Source organism: Labrus mixtus, chromosome 7, assembly GCF_963584025.1.
Source record: "Labrus mixtus chromosome 7, fLabMix1.1, whole genome shotgun sequence".
Lineage (NCBI taxonomy): Eukaryota > Metazoa > Chordata > Actinopteri > Labriformes > Labridae > Labrus > Labrus mixtus.
In genome coordinates, this window is record NC_083618.1 from 4,126,743 (window position 1) to 4,150,979 (window position 24,237).

Sequence of the window (24,237 nt, forward strand, 5' to 3'; positions counted from 1 at the left end):
TCAATAGACCCGGAAGTAAGGCGGTACTGCTGTTTTGCTGTCGAGTCACCTCTGTCAGGATGGAGGAAAACGAGCTGCTATCATGCTGAACAACGACGGATACCGACAACCGAGCATCATAAACCCGGATTTTTTTAGTTAGTCACAAGTTATTGTTGGTTTAGACTGGTGTAACGTTTCTGTACCACTTCGCCAAAATGATGGAAGAAATCGACCGGTTTCAAGTACCTCCAGTGAACGGAGAGACGCAGCCTTTGGTAAGAGAGGAAAGACAAAAACACAGCCCGAGCAAATATTTATTTTAAGAACAAACGACTGCAGTTTTTCTCGTTTTTGGAGGTTTATATTGTCAGCTGTGTCACATGATCTACGTGTGAGAGCTAATATAATGATATGAATGTACAGCTGTGGGAGGGTGTAGATTGATTATCTAAAGATGAGAGCATAGCGGTCTTTCCTTGTTCCTAGACCGGCTACATTGATAATGTGATCATATAATGAGTACGCTTTAATGTTATTGTAGTACAACAGTTAGACTACGCAGTTGACGTGAATTCACATTTAATTTTTTCTATAAACACGCCTGTAAGCGCTTGTTTACACCATTAGCTGACACAGCCCTGTGGTTTTACATCTCGTCATTTGGTGACGTGTTATTTTTGGGTCGGGGCGGCCGTGATTGCGTTAATATGAGTAGATACCAATCTATGGTCCATATACGGTAGACTGCAACCCTAAGCATAGTCAGCCTGTGCAGGCCCACAGTAAGAGATAGCCTCTCTTTCAATGGTTCATCATAATTTCAGACCTGCCAATGAGATAAGATTAGATATATTCCAACAGAGGACAGTCATTTTCGCATCCACTTCTATATTCCCTACATTTCATACTTCATTTTGAGTTTATTGTATTACCATACATTATTGTGATTCGCAGGCCCTTTTCTCTACACACCAAACAAAACAGTCTCAAACAGCTGTCCCTCCTCTATTTTAGGGTTTCCCTTTGGGATTCAGGCAAAAAGCAAACCTCCCAAGTTCTACTGATCATTAAAATACTCAAGCTTCCTCAGCCCCACTTCCCCTAGGCTAAACTAAAACGGGAATCACAGAAGTCACATGCAATCTCCTGTACAGAAAGTCTCTCTTGTGATGTGCAGCATCAATTGCCTCAACTTATGAACATTTGATCACTCTGCGCTCATGTTTACATCGCTGAGAATTCTGCTGAATTGATTTCAAAAACTGAGGTTGTGGCTGCACAAGATAAAACTCTTGAAGCTGTATAGTTTATTCATCATATTATTATCATGCCAGAGCGAGTGATACAACTCAGTGCATCTCACCTCATATCTTTTGCAGTCCCGGGATCTAAAATGGTCCCCCATTCAGCATTAGTACCATACTTTATTGTGTCAGGATCACAGTTGCTGTGGCACACATGGCTGTGCATTTGAATGCTAATAGCGCCATTGTGATTCCTAAACCGCTTGAATGCACATGGCACCTGCCTAATTGTTAAGGATTGGATTTCTCACAATAAAGCTGATTTTTAAAGGTTTTTTTTCCCCCCACACATTTAGATTGCTGAAATAAGGTCCATAATCTGTTACATGTTTCAAGCTTTATATTGTGATTGCAGGTGTTTGTTTATTCTGTAATTAATACATTTGTATGAAGTTGAATTAATTATTGAGTCAAACATGATATCCCTTTTACAACCTGGCCTGTTATTAAGCACAGGGACCATTTTAAGTGACAGGAAAGAGACAAAAAGTCAGCACACAAATGGCCTTTAGGTTTCTTTTATCCGGGTAAGGCAGCAACAGCAGCAGATGCGTTTCGGCACTAGGCTTTATCATCGTTCACAATTTTAAGTGACATGTTACTGAATGCTAAAACTACTTACTGTATGTCAGATTTACAGGCATCAAATTGAGATTGAGACACAGCTTATTGATCCTTTCTATAGTGATAGATAATATATAATAGGATGGTCACCTGATGTACCAGTCTGCTATTGGCCAGCAGCAGGCCATGATGTATAATCCTACCAATGGCCTGGTGTCTGTGCTGTGTCAGCAACCTTGTGGCTCTTCATCATCAGAGGAAGTATAGGAAACTCCGAACAGAAGCACAGGCTGATGAAACTAAGAGGTCATTTCATTTATAAGTGTGTTTGTGTAACCTTGGGTCAGTGCATGTAGCTGTTTGTGAATTCATATTGAAGGTCAGGGCCACAGCGGTCATGTATGTCTGTGTTTTATATTGATAATTCAAAATCAAAGTGTCACCCCTTATGTCAAAGGTCCTCTCTTAATCATTTGTTAGTGGCTGTCAGCACACACATATGAGCTTATACAGGGAATGATGGGCTTTTAATATGAACAACTTTAACTTACTGATGTTTGTGCCTGTTCAACAAAATAAGGACATAACAAGGGATCAGATAAATATAAGGACTAGGCCCTCATGATGAAGAGACATACCCGCTGTGCAATAGCATTGGTTATAATATTGGGATAATGTTCTGATGTGTGATAAATAAACATTTATTAAAGAGCACATATGATTAACACAACCCCTCAGATTGCTACATTTCCTGAATCCAAAATAAGTTTTTTTTTTTTTTATCCCTTAATTGGCCATAATGAAGGTAAAATGTACACATGCTGAGTGTGAAAAGAAAGCTTTCCTTTTTTTCATAAAATACTTTTTAAAAAATCAGGATCAATTCGGACTTTTGCTTTATGTTTATTACCATTGCTCCTATCAAAATAACAATGACATTTTGATTTATTGCATTGCCCAAATAAGGACTTATTTTGTGCGTTTCTACGTCTTGGAGCTTCTGACCAAACCTAAGACTGATATCTAGTGAGCTGTAATAATTCAAAAGGAGATTCAACTCGTTTATTTTGGGGTTCCTGCTTCTTGCTTCCAGCAACTGTGCTGTTGTATGTTCAAGTAGTGCATTCTGTCAAAGACAGCTTAATACTGAATCCCTTTCATAATTCACTGTCAAGCGCTGCTGAAAAATTTCAAAGGGATTTGTCTGACCCTACATCGTCACAGTATCTTTTCATGGTGGAAGAGAAATGGGAAAAACAAGAGTAAAAACAGAAAAAAAACAGTTGGGTAAGCCTAATGATCCAAGGGAAGGGGCCTGTCAGAGAACAGAACGCGCTCATGTTTGTGCTCGTTTCAATGGGGATACCTCATCTGTGTGCTGTGCTTTCCCTGCTCCTTCAGTACCAGTGTGCATAATGTATTCACTGTTGCAGCTCTCATTAATTATTCCACCTAAGTGAACAATGCTTCGACACCAGATGAGGATGAGAACATTGTATCCTATGTAGGTGTATTCGGCCATGTTGGACCACTCAGCCTGTCATTTCTTGTTATTGTTGGGCAGGGCATGGAAGGAGTCCCCCCCCCCTCCTCACAGTTAGAGATTGATTTTTGTTGTTGGCTGCACATTTAAAATACATGTATGCTAACATGTTGTGTTTAGGGATACTGTTTTACTTAAACGTTTAGACTTAAGCTTGTTTTTAAATGCACTACATGAAAATTGAAATGCAAAATAAGCATCTCTCTGCTAAATGCTCATGAATTTTTCATGGCCTTAAGAGTTTGGATAAGCTCTATCTGTCTCATGGTACTGGTCTTAATTGTTGAAGCATTTCAGGTTTGGATGAAATAAATTCAGGCATATCTGTGTCGGGACCCATTTATTTTATAATCACATTATGCACTCTTCAAAGACACTCAGGTTTCTTAAAAACAAAAATTAAGCCTTTTTTTGAAAAAAACATGACTAAGCCAATCATGTTCTTTTAAGGCATCCAACACTTTGATTAGAGATTTTTCAAAATGTGTAAGGGCACACACTTTATCTCAGTTTATAGCAGTGGGACATGAAGTCTTAGCTTTAACTATGAAGATCTAATGTGCTTGATCCTTTGCATATAGCAGCCATTTCTCTGGACGGACTACCAAGTTTTTGAAAGCCAATACCCCTGGAGGCCTTCTCCCATGTGGCCTGTAGAGTCCCTCAGAGTGCAACAAGGGGAAGCCTGTAGAATCAACATAATGTAGAGCTCTGTCAGTCGAGCAGGCCAAGCGCGGCCCAGCTCCCCGCTCTCTCAAACTGAGGGAAACCAAGAGGCTCCAACAGCAACCCCCTCTGTTCTCCCATGGCCTCCTCCCAATGCCATCACTGCTCACTCATAAAAGAGACGGAGCCAGAGACATAGGCAGAACACTCGAGCCCATTGATACTGCAAAGCAGGCAGCTATAGTCACACATAGGCTTGGGAAATCTCGCCATGGTATTGAACACAAGCAGGTCCTAAAAAAAGAGCAGATTTTCAGGGCCGTGCTAGTCTAGTGATGAATCAGCGGGTAGTTCTCTGTGCTGAGTAAATTGTGCCCTCAAGACCGTTTTCAATTATAGGTGCTCAATAGAAGTAAAGTAAACATTGATTTAGTTGTATTGCTAGCAAAAAGCTTCTATTCAAGGTTAATGCCTCTCAGGTACCAAATTAACAAAAACTGCAACAGTGACACTGTAGTAATATGAAAGACCATGAAGATAGGAGCCACTGTAATAAATGCCTGAGATGAAAATATCGTACTAAAGTCGACTATCACTATTTAGGCTTATGTAGGTTAACACAGATCATTAATGTGGATCTCATTATCGATTCAATTATCATTTATACAATACCATCAATACAAAGAGTAAATTATGGATCCTACTGTCATCCTTGCTAACTAATTTATCAGACAACTGATTCATGCTTTTATTTTTTTCTTTAGGTTAAAAAGAATAAATGCTCTTAATTTGAATGTATAAAAGAGATCAGTAATGACGTAAAATCATTTTGTCCTTTTTTATTGTGACTTGAAATAAGCATGACTATAAATTTTAAAATGATGTATGAGATATTGCCTTATATAAATCACAGGCCACTGACTTGAAAAAAAACCAAAGTGTTATTGCTGCAGACTTTTTAACAACAGCAATCGTATCATATCCTATTGTATTGTATCGTTTAAGGGTGAAACTTGTGGTTACTGACAGCCCAAATCGTGAGTGTTGTATTATTAGGACTAACATGCTCTCTACTCTGCATTTCTTTTTCCAGGACCCAGCAGCATCCTCCACCTCAGAGGCCGACCCTGACGGCAAGGGAGAGACCGTGGCCATGAACTACAAGCCCTCACCACTGCAAGTCCAAATAGGTATTACAACCATTACATTCTGGGGCGCCAGTCGCCTAGTGGTTATTGTGCGTGCCCCATGTACAGAGGCTTAAGTCCTCTATAGCAGACTTTAATAAACAAAGTATATAAAAAATATTTGCAGCAAAATTGTAATAAACATAACAGGGCTGTAATGGCATGGACAAAAACTACATGTGAAGTGTACAATTGTGCCTGACCTGAATTCACTGCAGAGAGAGAGAGATTTAAGAATGCGTTTACTTCTACAATATATCATTTGTATTAAAACACAATCATTGGTGTACCAGTAGCCTATTGGTTAGTGCGTGCACCCCATGTACAGATGCTGTACTCCTCAAAGCAGGCGGCCCGGGTTCCAATCTGACCTATGGCTCCTTTCCGCAGTTCCAAAACAAAGGCATAAAGAGCCCAAAAATAAACCTTTAAAAAAACCCACAAAAAACCCACAACAATGAATATCTATCTGAACACAAATGTATATACATATAAATACTGGGATCACCTAACGCTTGTTTATATGTAAAATGTATTTGGTCACATTTTTAACAAACATATCCATATAAATGTAACATTACTGATGACATCACATCTTGTGGTTGCTCAGAGAAACAGAGAGACCTCGCCAGGAAGGGTTCAGTGAAGAACGGCACTGTGGGAAGTCCTGTCAATCAACAACCCAAGAAAAATGCCAGGACAAGGTAATTGCTTCTACTTCCTGTTTTTTCCCCCCATTTGTATAGACCAAGTCCACCACAAATGTTACTCTTATTACCAATGAGCATCTCAAGCAATATGTGTTTTCACATCCTCTGCACCACGTTTCATGTAAAATACTACAACCACGTAAAATATAAAACATGAGGACTTCATGTCTTGCTACAAAAAGCATGATTATTTTGGATGCAATCTGCATTCACAATTAAAAACATAAAATACAGCTTTTCATTCAGAGATGGGAAAAAATTTTTTCAAGCATGAACGATGATAAAGGAGTCAGAGCACTGAGCATAAACCCAGCCAACACACATTATTGACAACTGGCTCATCTGTCTAATCCCACTTCCTGGTGGATTAGTGGAAATATAAGAGAGACAGGCGGCGGCCTGGTGTGGACCCCAAGTCTCTGAGGGGGAAAGATAATCTGGGAAGGCATGCACTCTGAAGGCTAAAGATTAGCCCCAATTTTTGGATCATTTTCGCCTTTAAGAGGAGCGCCGTACTTGGGACAAATATCCTGTTTAACATGAAGCTCTTTTACATCACACTTCATGCATGTTTTGAAATGTTTGGAAGTATTGTTGTTGGTGTAAAATGCATTGAAATACTTATATATTATATAAATATAATAGTGATGGATGCTTGTTTTCTGGGCTTTAGGTTGGTGGTGCCAAACAAAGGATACTCCTCTTTAGACCAGAGCCCAGATGAGAAGCCCCTGGTAGCGCTGGACACAGACAGGTATGAATATTATTTTGATTCTTCGCATCAAAATCTATTACACCTACAAAAAGATACAGACAGGAAAACAACATTTCACTCTGACCTAAGAGGCAACTTGACAGTGTTGTAATGTGGTACGATTGAACATTAAAACATAAATCAACTTGAGAGAGTTCTTAACAGAAGGGAGCCTAAAAAAGCCTCTCCCTGGGCGCAGGATTAGAGAATAGCAGGGTGAGGATTTGCAGAGGGAAAAGCGGCTCAGAGGGAGGGCCTCTGTCCCAGCAGGTCTGTATTTGACACAGATGAGCCCCACTCTTTGTGCCCCCTGTTTGCAACAACAGGAGGGAAACCATCTCATGTCAAATGAGCACTCAACTCACACAGCCAACCAAGCTTATATCATCATTTATTGCATCATACACACCCTCTGACCAGCCTCTGACTCATACACACACAAACAAACAAACACAGCCGTTTGTTTATTGTCCACAGTTTAGATCCACGTGTACAGCCTTCGCACAATTGCTCTGTTCTGTTTGCACACAGAGAATGAAAGACAGATTACTCATTTGGGTGAAAAGATGGTTAGTTAGTATAGCATTTTATCGCTAATCTTTTGATCAAATAATCTATGAAATAACTTGTAAGGGTCGAACTAAGACCACTAGGAACTGAGAGACTACAGCAGTTTGGCCTGCTGTAGGGCGCACTAGCACACTAGGCAAAGTTGTCCCGTACCTTGCTTAATCATGATTGTCCCCCCTCCCCATTCCCCCGTTAGTCTGCACTCGAACTGCTCCAGGACCAACCGGGCCTTTTGTTCATAACGTCGTAATACAACATACATGCATGGTTTTATGTTATTATGAAGCATGCTTAGTTTACAAGACAGACAGTCCGCGTCCGCACATCGAAGAACTACACAGAGAATATGACATCTACTTGACTGACTTGGTGGATTATTTTTAGTCAGATAAAGTTGCACAGTAACACTCTGGGATTTCTCTTTAATGAAGGCTGTTCATGTTGTGTACCCGTGCTTGTGCAGGAACAGTATCGTGCTGAGGCACACCTCTTACAAGCACGACAGGCCAAGGAAGTGTACCGTGCTTGAGCACGGATCGGAGCACTCAGACTAGTCAAATGAACTAAACTTTAGGGGTGAAGCGTGCTTAGGCACACTACAGATTGCCCTGTGTGAGTGCGCCCTAAGAGACCTTGGCCAGCACAAACAAGAGAGACATCGGTTGGTATGATCAGCATAATGTAAACAGAGGTTTGTATTGCATTAGAGAAGTTTTTCACAACCATGAAAAAAACATTGATGATGTCATCAGACTGTCTAAGCCTTATTAACTATGAATAACCCTGAGAGAGATAACTTATTTCAACCAGAAAATCTGCATTACATTCTGGGTCAATACTCAGCCTTCACGTGCTTCTTGGAGGGTCTCAGTTTCCAAGTTTTGAAGTTTTTTTTTCTGATGGTATGAGCTTTAAATTATAATATGGAAACAACACGGTTGCTATAAAGATAAGGATTAATTGCTCAGAATAAATCTTGTTTATTCTATTCGGATTAAAAAAAACATTATTACAACCTTATATCTAAAGAAATGCTATAGTTGAAAAATAAATGTATAAAGTTATTGCCATCAAAATGAAATTAACTCTGTTCTGTCTTTTTTAAGTGTAAAATGACGTCAAGTTTGTCAGCTGGCCAACTTGTGTACCAACAGTTTTCTCCGACTTTCCAAATTGATGCACCGACTTAGAGAAATGTTAATGTGAACTCTCTCAATCACCAATAAAATGAAGGAAGCGTAGAACAGCACCTTGGAGGGTTGCATTATGGGAAATGTAGGCTCTTCCATTTTTTGTTTGTATACTTGGATTCGTCAACCTCAGCTACTTTAATTTGTTTTTTTAAAGTTATGTTTTGGGCCTTTTTTAAACATTGGGAGTAGAGAGTGGGGAATAACATGCAGTAAAGAGCAATGGTCAGAATTGAACCCAATGCCGCTGAGATGAGGATTGTTTTAGCGCTACATAACCGCTAGGCTTCCCTAGCTACTTTGATTTGAACCAGTTTTTGAAATGGAGCACCTTTTTCCTAAACCTCCCCTTTTAACCATTCATAACTTAATTTTTTCAAGCATGTGACTTTAATACTCTTATTTTGAGAGTCCGTGTCTAACTGCCGATGTCTCCTGTCTTTCAGCGATGATGACTTCGACATGTCCAGATACTCCTCATCAGGATACTCCTCAGCCGAGGTGAGATGTCTGAGGGACCAGGTATCTATAAACACATTATACTGTTTCACAGCCTCATTTGGTGAATCCACAAACATCAACACTTGATCACCAACTTCCATTGTCACACCACCCACACCAGGTATTTGTGTGCACCCATTAAAAACATTGATTTGGACTTCGATTAGCATTTATGTTCACAGTCATCTGTAATCAGCTGTCCATGTTTCTCATCCAAACTCCTTTTCATTTCTTCCTCCCAGAGTAGAATCTTCTCCGTGTTTGCCTTGTCTCTGTACCCATTCCCACCTGAATGTGCTCTTAGTTTCTTCCTCCTATTTATATAAAATTATATTAATTTGATATATTTACATGTTACTCGTAAATATATATCATTTTCTATTTTATTTGTAGTCATTTTTCACCACTTTTTGAACATCTTTGTTGATAATTTAAGAAATATAATTTCCACTTTAACTTGCAAAGTTAATCTTTGTATACGTTATCCTGAAGCTCTACTGATACTGTTTTTTTGCTCTTCTCCTCCTGCAGCAGATCAACCAGGACCTGAACATCCAGCTCCTGAAGGACGGGTACCGCCTGGACGAGATCCCGGATGATGAGGACTTGGATCTGATCCCCCCCAAAGCAGTCAACCCAACCTGCATGTGCTGCCAGGCTGCTCCCTCCACAGCCTGTCAAATCCAGTAGCACCATTCCCGACCCCTTCAAAATAAATCTCCTTCCTGCCAACTGCACCAAGGCCAACCACTGACCAGAGTGGCAGCACAGAGGAAAAACTATCGTCTGGCTATGGCACAAAGGGAAAACAAGGATATAGAAGCTAAAATATTAAATGGTAAATAGATAAAGAGTTAATATGTACAGTACCTGTGCACGTTCCTCCTATGGTTGGATGTGTGCATCGTTCTTCTGCATGGTTGGATCAAAAAGGACTCGACTGATGGCAGAAACATTACCTCGATGGGAAACGTGTTACTTTTGCTCCTCTTGTTTTGGACTTCCATCTAATGCTTGTAGATATTTGGTTTACACGGACCTTTTTAAGGATTGTGAGACGTTATGGGAGAACAAAAACAAAATGGGACGACAGAAAAAAATGACAACAACATGACATTACTGTGACATCGCATGGTCCATGGAAATCTACTGATGCTCCCATGAGATGGACAAGAAGGGATGGGAAGTTTTGTAGTGGCCATTTTTCTTTCTCTTTTCTTTCAGCCAATCTGCTTCGTCCTTCTGTGTAAATGTGTCAAATTTGAAAATAATCTGTGTGTGTGTGTGTCTAAATATGTCCAGGAAAGTTAGTGCTCAAATATCAAGCTGCTGTTAAAACACTAATGCTTAGACTAAGACATCATTCCAGAGGTTTTTTTTGTCTGTTACACAAAGGTTGTTCTGCTTAATTGTTTTAAATTCAGTTAAAAAGGAACTGAAACAAAACTAGTTTTGCATGTTGCCTGTCCTAATGAATAGCCTGTGCAGATAATTTACTGCTTCTGATTTAGACCTGTACACGTTCTGTGCCGATGAAACATAATATGAGGCGTCCTTTAAAAAACAGTCTAAGTTACATTTTAGTTCACCACTGTAAAACCAGTAGATCTAGAGAAACAGTTATTAGAACTGATTACAGCTCATGAGTTAGTGTGAATGTCTTTTGTTCCTGTCCATGTTAACCCCGACATGAGTGGATGTTTGAGAAGGTCAGAATGGCAGTCATCACCGGAAATAATAACATTATTTATATTCTTCAGGGAATAGCTGAATTCATTGTAGAAAACATGGGCAACTACATTAAAGGTAACATATTATGTAAAATACACTTCATCATGGCATCATCGTCCACGAACCCCCAATTATGAGAAAAGTTCATCCTCCATCTTTTGCCTTCTCCACTTTTCAGTAAATGTGTGCTCAAATAGTCCGTTTGGAGACATCATGACATCACAAAGGGCAGTATCTCCTCCCCTAGGTGGGTGAGACTCCCACAGCTAGGTGTTTGTTCCTGCTCTCTGAGTCTGCCTTCTCCCTGTAAACAATTCGGCATGGAGCGAGAAAGCCGGAGCCAAGCCCTTCCAGAGGGGCGTGGTCAAACACGGCTAATTTGCATTTAAAGCTACAGACACAGCCTGTTCTGAGCAGGGCTGAAATAGAGGCGTTTAAAGGAATTCTAAAATACGGGATCAAAGTGGATTTTTGGCGAGAAACTACACAGACATGTTTTGTGGAGCTCTCAGATTTATTTGAAACTTCTTAGAAATTAGAAAAATATGTGACCTTTAAAAGCTTGGCAATTTTGCTCCTACATTTGGTTTGTAATTTTGAGGAATGTCTTTAATAACTCCATATCATCTTTATGGAAATTATGTTTGTTGTTTTTCAGGAAATAAATAGAAATAGAGGAAATAATATAATGTACCCCCCTCATTTTAAAGTTTTGATGTCAGTTTGTTTGTTTTGTTGTATATTTTCATTTTTTTTTTGGGACAAGAACTGTCTATGTAGCACCGGACACAGCTGTGTATTGTCGATACGTCATGCCAATGGATGTTGTCCCTGATGTGCAGAGGGAAGTAGTCCTCGCTGTGAGGAACGCAAACTGGTTATTTGTCATGTTTACATCACTCCAAAGACATCTCCAGAGCTCTGCACACATCAGTGTTTTTCTAGTAAATGTTAAAAGTCACTTGCATGTAAATCTGCAATGCAACAAATCGTCCTGGAAGATCAAGCTAGACCACCCCCCCTCATACGTTCTGCACATTCAAACACTAAACCTGATTAATTTCCTTGTGAGTAAACTATCTGGAAATGTGACTACAGTTCTGAATATGTGTGCACTTTACACTGTGATGTAAGTTATTCTCTCCTGGTTACATTCAGAATATTCTTTTGACTCACCTACGAGGGATTTGAAATGAGGATGTGGAAGTACTGCGTGAAGCATGAAGACTCTTACATCTTTGTAGGTGTACTGCAGTGTTTTTGTAATAATTTGCATCATTGTTTCATAATGTATGTCTGCTGATTTAGTTTGCACATTTACAACTTTGAGGTTTTCATTTAAAAAAAAAAAAAAAGATTTCTAGATAGATAGACAAAGGACAAACCCCCCTTTTATGTCATTCACTGAATGGAGGTAAAAAAAGGAAAGTTATGTATTTACTCCGAATATTACTGTATGTAGAGTAAACACAACTAAATCCTCCTGACAAATGTTAATTCTGTCTGATAACATGTACCTTTCTATACCTAATACAGGCTCAATGTTTCTATAGCATTATAGTTACAAAAGTAAGCAAGCTTCAAAAACAATATTTGCAAATAAGGTGCCATGTGGGTAGATAAAAGAAAAATGACCTGCACTCAGTAGGGACGAGACAAAGTGGTCAGGTCATGTAATGCCAATGCAGCGACTAACTGAGCTGTGTGTTGGACCAGTAGCTGTGTGTAACATGTAAGGACTGACTGTGCAACGGACTGATTTGGTTTGAACATCCTCCTAACAGGTTGACTCGCTGCAGTCGTCTTCTATTGAGTGCACTACTTTTGGCTACCGATGTCTTTGCACATAGCGAATTGAAAGTAATGCATTGTAACAGAAGCTATTTATTTTCAGGTATGTGTTTTTAATTTATTAAGAATGGGAAATAATTCTTACACAGACTTATGTTTTTTTTTTTTTTTTGTTCTGTCAGGTGCTTCTTATGATGATTGTGATCTGGTTCCATTTAGATTTTAACAGTGTTAAAGTTCTGTGTATAGTGCAACATATCAAAAATAAAGACTAGATATCAGAAATGAGAGTGCCCCATGTTTTCTTTCTGTATCTTCTTATTTCAACACATGTTTTGTGTGATAGAAAATGCAGTGATTTGTTAGTTGTAATAAGTTTTTCCACCTCAGTCGGACTGTTTCAATCTGTTTTCTCTGCGGGAGGTAAAGAGAGTAACACTGCAGCCAAGAAAGAGAGGACGAGGAAGAAGGGATGTACAGATAAATAGATAGAGGAATAGTGAGGGTGGGGGGTTGGGTTTTAGTGATTAGCCTTGAGTTGATCCCTTGGGAGCATATGGTGAATGGTGGCTTACCTTCAGGAGACGCCCAGGAACGAGTTTGTGTCCACGCTGCTAGTTGAGGAAGACTTGGTGAGAAGACGGGGAGTCCTGGGAGACAGGTGAGGGACATTTCTGTGCCTTAAAATATACTAGTAGGACAACTTCTTTGTTATAGGACTCAAACATTTTTAGTTAGCTTGGACTATGGTAGCACAAGGCAAGATGGTTGGACTGTCTTCATTTTTCAAGGATATCTCTTATAGGTTTTGAACTCCATTAATTTCATTATTTAATTTAATTTTTTACTAATTGTAACGTCTTTCCTTGAAGATTGAAACGGTAACAAATCCTGGGTCAGGGTGTGACAGCATGTTGCACAGAGAGCTATGTGTAGTTGCTGTTCTGCTGCTGTTCTGCGTCCACGGGCTTCACGCCTCGGCTCTTCCTGCCGTGTCCTCCTACGAGTTCAGAGCTTACAGGATGCAGCAGTACAGCCTGGCACAACATATGCATGGTAAGTTCACCTGTTCTGATGCTAAGTTATTACATTCATTTGCTCATTTTTAGGTACTCACTTGAGAGCTTCATAATATAGTACTCTATACTCTCATTCAGTTACCTTTAAGAGAGTGAATTGTACGTGTTACTCCACTACACTTACCTTACAGCCATTATTAACCGCTGACTTTCTGGATTAGGACTTTCCCATCTTTGAATGCTTGTTACCTCTTACAAAAAAAGCAGTATCCACTTCCTTGTCATGGTTAAGATGTCAAGTAGTTCAAAATAGAGCTCCTCCTATAACGGTTTGATTCATTTATATATATTTATTTTAATTTTAATTGGTTAGACACATACATACACATAGTAACCTCAAACAGATGCCGACTACAACAACAACAAAAGGACAGTACATGTTGACATTATAAATAACATGTAACACAATAGAGGGATACACAGTACAGAATGTCATTTTACATTTACATTACATTTTAAAGGTAATATATTATTCTCCTTTTTAACTAGTTTAAATACGCTGCAGAGCTCCCCTAAACATGTCTGTGAAGTTTCTTGTTAAAAAAATCCACTCTGATCCATCATGTCTATAAGCCCCTCTACTTCAGCCCTGCTCAGAACAGGCTGTTTCTGTGTCTGTAGCTTTAAATGTAAATGAGCTGTGTTTGACCACGCCCCCTCTCTGGAAGATGAGGTGGCTTTGGCTTTCTTGCTCCATGCCCTTTTTTTTTTACGGTGAGAAGGCAGACTCAGAGGGCAGAACAAACACCTAGCTGTGGGAGTGTTATCCACCTGGAGGAGGGGTTACTGGTCTTTGTGATGTCACAAAGGGTAAGTCTCCAAATGGACTGTTTGAGCCCACTTTTTCTAAAAAGTGGAGCAGGCGAAAGATGGAGAGGAAGAACTTCTCTCATCAATAGGGGGGTTTGTAGACTAATTAAAACACATATTAGTGTTGGAAAACCATGGTAAAGTGTATTTTACATAATATGTGGCCTTTAATGTAGCTGCCCATTTTCTTGATCACTATTTGAATTCAGCTATTCCCTCAAGAATATAAATAATGTTATTATTTCAAAACCACACTTCCGGTGTTGAATGAGCTTTGGTGTGTACCCTCTCAAACATCTCAATACACATGGTAAAGTGTATTTTGAAAATGTGACCTTCAAGTCCTGAACATATTGTTTCATCTGTATTTATTGAAACAATTTTCAAATCATTGTCAAAGGAATTGTGAATTTCAAAATGTAATAGTAGCGTACGGTGAAAGATTTTCCCAAATTTGATCCCAGTTCATTCCAGAATTGTGTTCTATATCACTAATAGTATTAATTATTCTTTCATACACAAAAGATAAAGAAATGGAAGAAATCATATTTCTTTTGAGAAACAATTTGGTTTTCGAATCTTCCAGTTTACCAAAAATAATCTTTTAGCAGCCAAGAAGGTGAGTCCGACAATTTTCCTATCTTTTTTTTAACCTTAGCTGTGCAGTCCCATATCCTAATAAACAAGCCACTGGACAAGGCGACATTTTAAAAAAAAAAGTTATGAATATTATTATTATATAGGTTTTATTTAGAACATTGTTTATTTAGATAAGTTAACAAAAATAAAAAATAAAAATAATAATCAGACAAACAAATTCAAATTTTTGGCATTTTCTGTATTTGTTTTTCCTTAATGATCTAAGTTATATCATCTTTATAATGTTTTATGATTATTATTTAGCAGAAGGTTGTCTTTTACTGTAATTTCTGTTAAAACCCTTCTTTGTTTTTAAATAAATAGAACACTGTATGTAGGACTTATACGTTATGTACAGTTTTTACTTTAGTATTGGAACTACTGTGACAAAATTCAAGACATGAGAGTGAATTGTAAAAACTGAAAAATATGTCAGCGGGCAGTTAAAATCAAAGGAGATAAATAGTCTGATTTCCCTCTAGATGTATAGAAGTACAGTACTTGTGTTTTGTGACTTTATTAAGCAGAAGAGCATGTATGATCAAATCTTTATTTTACACTTGCCCCCCCCCCCTTTTGATTTTCTTGCTAAGGTTGCCGTGGAGCCATCGTGGTTGCAGAGGCACGCTCAGTGGACGAGCCGGTGCTAACCCGTCGCTGCGTCATCATGAAGGTGATGGACTTCACCACCGAGAAATTCATGGAGGCTCAGAGACAAAATGCTGCTGCCATTCTGCTCCTGCTGCCCAAAAATATCTCCAGTATCCCCCATGACAGCATACAGGTAATAAGCTCTCCAGAAACACCTTTGTGCTGTGGGACCAACTGTGAGGAAATTAGTCAATTAAAATGTCTTTTCTTATCCATCAGATAATTCACATTTTCTTACTTACTTAATTCCTGGTGTCCCCCATCTCTCCACAGAACATATAACAATACCTGTAGACATTTAGAGACAGAATTGTGTCTATAAAATCCCTTTTCCCCCTCTCAGTTCTTCATGGTGAGCGAGAGTGCAGTCTTGCTGAAGGAGACCCTCATGCCTGTGTACGTGGCACCTGAGGATGAACAGCTGCTTTGCATGTATGAGGAGGTCAAGCAGGCCGCAGCTACCCGGACCTCATCTGTATTTATCAGAGGTAAAAGGAGCATAGTTTAAAAAAAAAAAAAAAAAGTCTGTGTTTGAGAGAATGAGCCTTAGAAAACAACATGTTTGGAGTGAAGTTTGTATGTTTTCACTTTGTCAGTCCTTCGCAGTATGGTCACAGCCACCGCCTTTCAGATCCTTGTGAGCAACAACACCCCGATAAAGGCCTTCAATGACAACGCTGTAGTCACACTGGAGGTGAGGGTCGAGACTTTCTGTCCAGAAAAGAAGAGTAAAAACCTTCCAATGCTTTTAAATGATTGAATTTCAATAGGTTTGATTTAGCTTTGGATTCTTCCTCAGTTCTGCACTGCTGATGTTTATTTCAGGGAGTTCTAGCTGGAGCCGGCGAGGATCCACCCACCATTGTCATCACTGCCCACTATGACTCCTACGGGCTGGCACCAGTGAGTCACTTCAGAATGATTAAACCCTTCATTAAGACATTTCTAAGACAAGTTCCAACCCTGTTTTACTGTTTATTTGATTCCCCTCACTTTTACTGAAATGATAACCTCTGCAGTGTTATACTATGCTCATAAACAGTGTGTGTGTTTCCTGTGTGTATCACAGTGGCTGTCTTATGGAGCAGACTCGAATGGCAGTGGGGTCACCATCCTGCTGGAATTGGTGCGTCTGTTTCAGAAGCTTTACAGAAGTCCGAGCACCAGACCGCCGTGAGTTACAAACACTGATTTCCAAACTCATTCAACAAGTGTAAATATCAACACCACAGTGAAGAAAGACCTTGTTACGGGGTTTTATTCCTGTATTTGCAACTTTTAAAAGTTCTTATTATAAAAGTAATCATTTTGTAGAATGGCAATATTTTTACATTTATTTGTAAATCCTCCGGTTGATCATAAAGTTCTTATCTTATGTGAGCCTATAATATTATTAAAGAAAAATAAAAAAAGACATGAACATCCCTAACGTGGTGCTGGATTTATCTGGTATTCATCACAGTTTCGTCAGGTATACAGTATGTATGCATATTGATATTTATTGTTCTCTGTGTGTATAGGCACTTCCACTGTGCATTTTATTGAATGATTCTATATTGAATTAGCTTTATGATAGTATGCTACTTATATATAATGTATTATATGTCTTTAGTACCTGATTAGAAAATGATTCATTTCAGCAGTGTCGGGTCACGTGTGTGTCTTTGAATATTTAATATGGCAACTCACAAAATACACTCTGAAGTCTGATGAGTGACAGCATGTTGGCTCCAGACGTCACTTGTCGATAAATCCTTTAAACGGGAGCTCCTTGGTGTGCAGATCTTATTTGCTTTTTTTAGCCTATAATATTACACCATTTATTTATTTGTTATCTTTTTTATTGATCTGAATTTGCAAAGTAACAATTGACAGACAATATCAAAAATATCAAACACATTTGGAGCCGAAGAACAGTTTTTGGCTCTGAAATGTAGTGGAGTCTCTATCTTATAATCCACCTAGTGTTTGGTCAGTTATTGATACAATGTCTTTTATTTTTTTTACAGTATTTGACCATTTTTATATTTCCTTGTTGTCTTTCAGATATCATTTAATGTTCTCTTTAACCGGAGGGGGGAAATATAATTTTCTTGGCACAAAGAGATGGATTGAAGAGAATCTGGACCACGCTGGTGAGTTGAAATATTCAAGCCATTTGACATATGAATGGAAATGCTAAAGTGCTTACATATCTGATTATAGCCACACCCAGTTTGAGGTACTTCATCCAAACTTTCTTTTTTTTCTCTCCAGAGTCCAGCCTGCTCCATGACAATGTGGCGTTTGTTCTGTGTTTGGACACACTGGCCAACAGTGATGAACTGTACATGCATGTGTCCCGCCCTCCTAAGCCTGACACTCCCATGCATGCTTTCATTCAACAGCTGGAGGAGGTAACAAGCTCTACTGCTGGGGTCCAAATGTATGACGTAGACTTATTTCTGTTTTCACAGCCTTCAATCTGTGATCCCTCCTTCAGGTGGTGTCATCTCGATTCCCCTGGGTGAAGGTGGGATTGGTCCACAAGAAGATCAATCTTGTGGAGTCTGCAGTGGCCTGGGAGCACGAGCGCTACAGCCTGCGCAGGATACCAAGCTTCACTCTGTCTCACCTGGAAGACCCCAAATCTGAACTCAGAGGCTCCATACTAGACACCATGTATGCTCCAAGTTCTGTAACTATGAGACTACATGAAAATATGATGTAAAGAGTCACATCTCAGTTGTCTTTTTGCTTTCTCACAGGTCACAAGTGGACTTGAGGAAACTTAAGCGTAACGGCATCATCATAGCAGAAGCACTGGCACATTATATGTACAACCTCTCCGACAAGGTGATCACATTCATGGACACAGAATGAACATGTCCTTCATTTTATCTGCAGTATAATGTGTGATTAACTTTTATTATTTTCCTCCACAAGGGGTCACCAAAAGATATTCAGCTTTTCAAGGGCCAGATGGTAAGTTCAGGGTTATTTTGTTCATTGTACATAGACAAGTGCTGACCTCTGGTGGTGGGTTATAGGTACTGTGCGTTGTGGCTGAGCAATAATCTCAGTTTTTGAATAATTTTTATTTAAAATTAGGGGACGTGAAAAAAACCCAAAACAATCCATTTGAATTTATTAGGAATGCAAAAGGTTTGAAGAGCGGAAAGTAAATGTTTTATATCTCTTGTTACTTGATGAAGAAATCTAAATTCAGAAATGTTGTCTCTTTTTTTATATCGTACACCTGTAAAAAAAAGGGTATCCTAAATTATTTCTCTGTGAATCCACATCTAAATTCCTGTTGCAGGACTTTTACGACAGTCGCATTTCTAATCTGATGTCTGTCTTGACATCGGTCCCTCGGGCAACCCAGTTGCTGGATAAGGAGCCCGGTCATGTTTTGCTGGTTAACTCACTTGAGCAGGAGTTCAAACATTACCTACAGCAAGTTCATAAACACACCTTCAGACAAGACAAGAGGTAACATGCAGTGGTATTAAAGAAAAATGTACACTTTTGAGGCTGTGGCAAGAAGAACGAAAAAAAATCACAGCACTGATTATCTTTATCTTTTCAAACAGGGACCCTGATATTACATTTTATGATCAAATGAACCAACCGATAGTGATGTACAGGTAAATATTTATGCTTTCACATTCTTTTCCTGCATTTTTTAACTTAAACAAAACACTTGGATACTGATGCACTTTCCTTTCAGAGTAAAGCCTGCAGCCTTTGATCTCTTCCTTGGCGGCTGTATTGCAGCCTACTTGGGGATAATTTATTATGCCATTCAGGTTTGTTAACCAATCCTTTTCCCATTCAAACCTCAATGTAGATCACTATGATGTCTCATTCTTTTAAGCATAAACAGATATATATCTATATATATGTAGATATATATATAACACTTGGCATGCTGTGTTTATTTTCCTCATAGAATCTGTCTGATCTCTCTTGCAGAACTTTGGGTTTTTCTACACAAAGCTCAAAGCAGCAGTGAAGTCCAAGCAGCAGTAAATCAGACTGAATACTGGGAGTGTGGGACACAGGATTTGGATTGTGAATGTTGGACCCCGGCTTCAATGGCATAACATCAAAGCAACCCAATAAGAGTCTTTCTACATTTTTTTCTTCTTTTTGTACCTTTTATTCTACACAGATTCACTGTGCTGTAAACTAGTTATTAAATGAACATCAGAATCAGAATCAGAATCGTTTTTTATTGCCAAGTACATTCACACATACAAGGAATTTGTCTTGCTGTTTTGCTGCAAAACAGTTAACAAGAGATATAAAGCAATAACTTAAATAATTAAATATAAGAAGCAATTACAAATATATAAAATAGAATTTAAAAAATATAAAAACACAAAATGTACAAAAGGTGCAATGACAATGAATAAATCTTACGGTGTGTTTAAATCTACATGCTTGAATGTGTTGTCTGGAGAAGACGTAAAGTAAAAAAAAAGAAAAGAATAAAAAAGGACTTCTAGAGTTGCATGCATCAAAGTGCAGCAAAGATAAGAACATAGACTAGAGATTTAAACTGATTTGAGCCCCCATGAAGGACATTCCTGCTCCTGCCACATCATTATTTTGATTCCTCTCATCCTCCACTCTGCATCTGTTGACATGGATTTGACTGAGCTTAACATGGCTGTCAAACACGGCCCCGGCTCTGCGGCGAGATGAACAGCCAGTTCCTGTCACAGATAACTCAGTGAGAGCAGTGGAGACACAAAGGCACCCTGCAGCGCTTGGTAAATTATTGATGCTCATGTGGCATGCTGACAGTGAATAGAGGTGACCCTGGGTGCTGCTGCTTGTACTGGTGGGAGATTCTTTGAAATCTCATCACTCCCCTGATGCAGTTCTACAGATCTGATAAGCCTGATTCTGTTTTAACTATAAAGCTTCTAAAGAGCTGAGGGGCTGAGTGTCTGTTTCAGATCAGTGCCTGCTGGTTTGTGAGGGGCCCCAGGGGAGGGAGGTAGGTCATGGACAGTCACCCCAGGTATGTGTGTCTCTGCAGGGGGCCAGGGGCTTAGTGGGATTAGTGGCTGAGTGCTCAGGTAGCACAACGAGTGGTTCTGGTTCAGCATGGATGCTCCTAACCTGTCGATGCTTCTAACATCATAGATTCAACACAATAGCTACAAGTTGAACATATTTTTTTTTTTGTCCTTTGACCTGTATCAGGTATGGTTTTTAGAGTCTGATGCATGCAAAAGAGAAACTGTTTTTTGGCAATAAACAAACAAAGGAAAAGTTATTTCTGCTTGCAAAATACGTGGCATGCTCAACCCAGCAAATAATTTCATGTTGGACAAGAAACACACATAGAAGGCAATTTGCAAAAAAGGTGCAAGGGCAACCTTGGGGGTAGAGGGAGGAGCCAACAGGTGACAGGCGAGGTGAAGGATGTTCATGACTTTCAGGTGAGCAGAAGCAAAGCAGTGGAAAATAAGCAAGACATTGGGTGAAGATGGCTCCTCAGCTTTACCTCACTATGTATAAGGAGCAGTTTGCATCTCCAGGCAGAACCAAGCGAGAACAGCTTCGACCCACTTCTGCCCACCGCAGGAACAACCCCCAACCCCGGCCGGTAAGCGACACAGCCACATGGACTTCATAAAAGATTTAACAGGACAAAGTAGCAATTTATGTGCATTGAGATTTTTTCTCTTGAGGAGATCATTTGCAATGTATTAACATTTTAAGATGGTAGTCCTTCAATTTAGTAATTTATGTAATTTAATATTTAAAGAGAAGGTCAGATTAAAATGACAGAAAATCATTAGACTCTATGTATATTTTTTTGCCCCTCCAGTCTTAAAGTCCCCCTGCCTCCTCACCCTGTATTACAAGAGTGCAAAATATATTTATATTTATATTTATAACAACAATCACAAACGGAAAAATATCAAATAAAGTCATCAATAAAGAGAACAGACAAGGAAAAACAGAAAAACAAACAAAAGAAGAAGAAGAATTTAACATCTCCTGGTGGTGCATTTGAGGTCAAACAGGACTAATTGGGTCACTTATTATTGGCATGCTCTTTATTGTTCTTCATTGTGAGCAACTAAGGTGTCTTACTCTAATTGGGGGCTGGTTGTTTACATTTCCCTGTGCTTCATGAAAGCTGTATCCCATCTATTATTCAGTACTTCCCCTGTGCCTGTTTATTTATCAAGACATGGAGTAAACAGAGCTAAGGAGAGAGTACATCAATAAGGGAATAAAAGCAGTGACGGAGTAAGACGGGGGAAATTTAAAGTTGTCACAAACCTGTCTCACATTTTTAGTTTCAAGTATATTATATTAACAATATTGTATTTCAATATAATGAAATATACAAAGAGAAAAGCCACAGACTAAGACAAGAGTGCTTTATCTGAACGCATGCACTGAAGAGACAATTTTGGAGAAAGTATAAACAAAAGAAGGAGAGTATGCATGCTTTTTTCAAAGTATGTTCTTTTTCTTTTGTTCTATTATTTCTAATGATATGTGTGCACATCTTTTCTTTGTCTTTCCAGGACTTCCTGTTTCCCCAGAGTCTTCAGCCCAACTACAGGTCACAGCGCACACCACCAGACCCCTCGCCCCCTGCAGACACCGGCCGTCCTCTCTTCCCCCCTGTCAGACATTTATCATTCCACAGTCCAGGTACAACTTGTCCTAACAACTATCCTAACACAGTGGACACAGACCACAAACCAAACCACATGCCCCCTGTTGGACACCCATCCTCAGTGCCTGTTCTGCCCTCTGCTGACAGAGTACAGACACTACAGCTGACTGAGCCTCCTGTTGACTCTGGATTGAAGTTCAACACAGCTTTGAAGAACCCAGCAAGGTAGCAGATGATGTTTTATCTCTATAAATACACAGTGTTCTGATTTGACTTGCATTAAGATTGATTATCAGAGAAATGAACCCTTGGCAAACCGATTTAGTGGAAGTCAAAGTCTCCTTTTGGCAGATAAAGAAAACACTGAGTAGGTTGATATCACATTATTATATTCACATTACCACCTGGTGGCCATTTTTCATTTGGACTCTCACTCAGGTCTGAAGTTGCAGTTGATGTTTTACTATTTTACTGTAGCTTGAAAATCACATTAATGTAGGTAATCAACACATTGCTAACAAAATGTAGCCTACATGTTGTGTTATAAACTACTATAATGATAAACCCACAAACTGCTGTTTGATAACAGAGCTGTTAGCATCAAGCTGCAGATCTTTCTTTAAATTTTATTTTGACAAGATATGATAGAAAAGGCTTCAGGAACTTGCTAGAATTAGAGTTAGGCCTGCTGCAAGGTTAATGGGTTAGCCTGGGTAGGCTATGTTAAATTCTAAAAAATAAAAAAAATTGTGAGCAGAATGTTAGCATATGTTTGAAGTCTTTTAAAATGTATTTTGAACTTCCCTATTTTGTCTCTTTTCAGTGGTTAAATGATAATGATTTACCATATTAACAACATTATGATGAACCTGGAATTTAGGATTACTTTATTATAGAATTGTGCACCCCTCAATGGGAATTTAGTCACTCTTTTAAAAAATATGAATGCCTTTTTTTTGACAGGCTACATGCAAGTACTCAGATTCGAACCAGACCCAAAACCAGCAACCCCCAGGCACCTCAGCACCTCTTTCTGCAGACACAGTACCGGAGGTCTAGATCCAGTAGCATCCTGGATTATAGGTGCATATGATCTTTGTGTAATCTAAATAGTCTTGGTGAAAAGATTTCTTGCAGTGCTATAGAAATACAGAGACCTAATTGTTCCTCTGACGCTCTCTCAACAGTGGATGCTACAGCTGCTTCCATGTGGTGAGGCCCTACCAGGCGGGACACTACATCATACACCCAGAGTTTGTGTCTGAGTGCCTGCGTTAGGACCATTATCTGAGCACCGTCTCACAAAGTGGGGACAGGGGACCTGCAGTGGTCCTTCAGCGGGCCCAGGAGGTTCCATATCAAAATGAGGGATTGTTAACTCCACTATTGTTTAATTCTCTGCTAATTAACCCAGTGAGACAAAGTGTAAGAATGAATAATTGGCTGCCCTCTCCTTACTATTATCTCACTACATACAGCGTGGACAGTTTTACAATTCACTATTATATCAGAAGCAGAGATCGTGCCAGAAAGGGCTTGTGGGGATAACATCCAAGGAGGCACTGTGGCCCTAATCTGTACATGTCAATGACATTAAATATATATCCTACTATTAGCTTGGTCATGTCTAGATAAGTCTCTTCTTTGCATCTTTGGAGTGGCAAAAGAGAAATGATGCAATTATGACATTTTATTCAGGAGTATTAAAGATGTATACTGTGATGATTGTAGTTTTATTGATTCACGTGTGAGTACTTTCTAAAGTACTAAATAAATGTCTCTACCACCAGTGCTGATAACTTCATCATACTGAAGATGTTAAACATAGTTTTGGTTCATTTTCCTCTCACTTAACAACCAGTGTGCGCTATTATTTGAGGTTTTCTATCTTTGTGATGGAAACAAAGTGAGCCGTTCCACTGACTGGA

The 24,237-nt window shown here is 39.2% G+C and overlaps 3 protein-coding genes across 6 annotated transcripts; all 3 read left to right on the plus strand.

Moving 5' to 3' along the window:
• Positions 1-5: 5 nt before the first annotated feature.
• fam219aa (family with sequence similarity 219 member Aa) lies at positions 6-12,778 on the plus strand. 2 transcript variants are annotated; one of them, XM_061042191.1, is made up of 6 exons: positions 6-257; positions 5,153-5,249; positions 5,857-5,950; positions 6,630-6,710; positions 8,917-8,992; positions 9,503-12,778. In XM_061042191.1, exons 1-6 carry the CDS (start codon positions 198-200, stop codon positions 9,659-9,661), a joined length of 567 nt encoding a protein of 188 aa, XP_060898174.1. In that variant the 5' UTR covers positions 6-197; the 3' UTR covers positions 9,662-12,778. The 2 variants fall into 2 exon arrangements, with proteins under 2 accessions (XP_060898174.1, XP_060898175.1); XM_061042192.1 differs by having other exon boundaries at positions 7-257; positions 8,917-8,971.
• Positions 12,779-13,039: 261 nt separating this feature from the next.
• Positions 13,040-19,875, plus strand: zgc:109965 (Nicalin-1-like). 2 transcript variants are annotated; one of them, XM_061042193.1, is made up of 16 exons: positions 13,040-13,154; positions 13,366-13,549; positions 15,615-15,805; positions 16,016-16,160; positions 16,269-16,366; positions 16,498-16,575; positions 16,742-16,845; positions 17,719-17,807; positions 17,929-18,068; positions 18,155-18,333; positions 18,420-18,507; positions 18,598-18,636; positions 18,974-19,146; positions 19,248-19,301; positions 19,385-19,463; positions 19,630-19,875. In XM_061042193.1, exons 2-16 carry the CDS (start codon positions 13,405-13,407, stop codon positions 19,684-19,686), a joined length of 1,659 nt encoding a protein of 552 aa, XP_060898176.1. In that variant the 5' UTR covers positions 13,040-13,154; positions 13,366-13,404; the 3' UTR covers positions 19,687-19,875. The 2 variants fall into 2 exon arrangements, with proteins under 2 accessions (XP_060898176.1, XP_060898177.1); XM_061042194.1 differs by lacking the exons at positions 13,040-13,154; positions 13,366-13,549 and adding an exon at positions 13,578-14,382.
• Positions 19,876-21,110: 1,235 nt separating this feature from the next.
• LOC132977549 (uncharacterized) lies at positions 21,111-24,086 on the plus strand. 2 transcript variants are annotated; one of them, XM_061042195.1, is made up of 4 exons: positions 21,111-21,277; positions 22,215-22,534; positions 23,273-23,392; positions 23,497-24,086. In XM_061042195.1, exons 1-4 carry the CDS (start codon positions 21,158-21,160, stop codon positions 23,585-23,587), a joined length of 651 nt encoding a protein of 216 aa, XP_060898178.1. In that variant the 5' UTR covers positions 21,111-21,157; the 3' UTR covers positions 23,588-24,086. The 2 variants fall into 2 exon arrangements, with proteins under 2 accessions (XP_060898178.1, XP_060898179.1); XM_061042196.1 differs by lacking the exon at positions 23,273-23,392.
• The last annotated feature ends 151 nt before the right edge of the window (positions 24,087-24,237 follow it).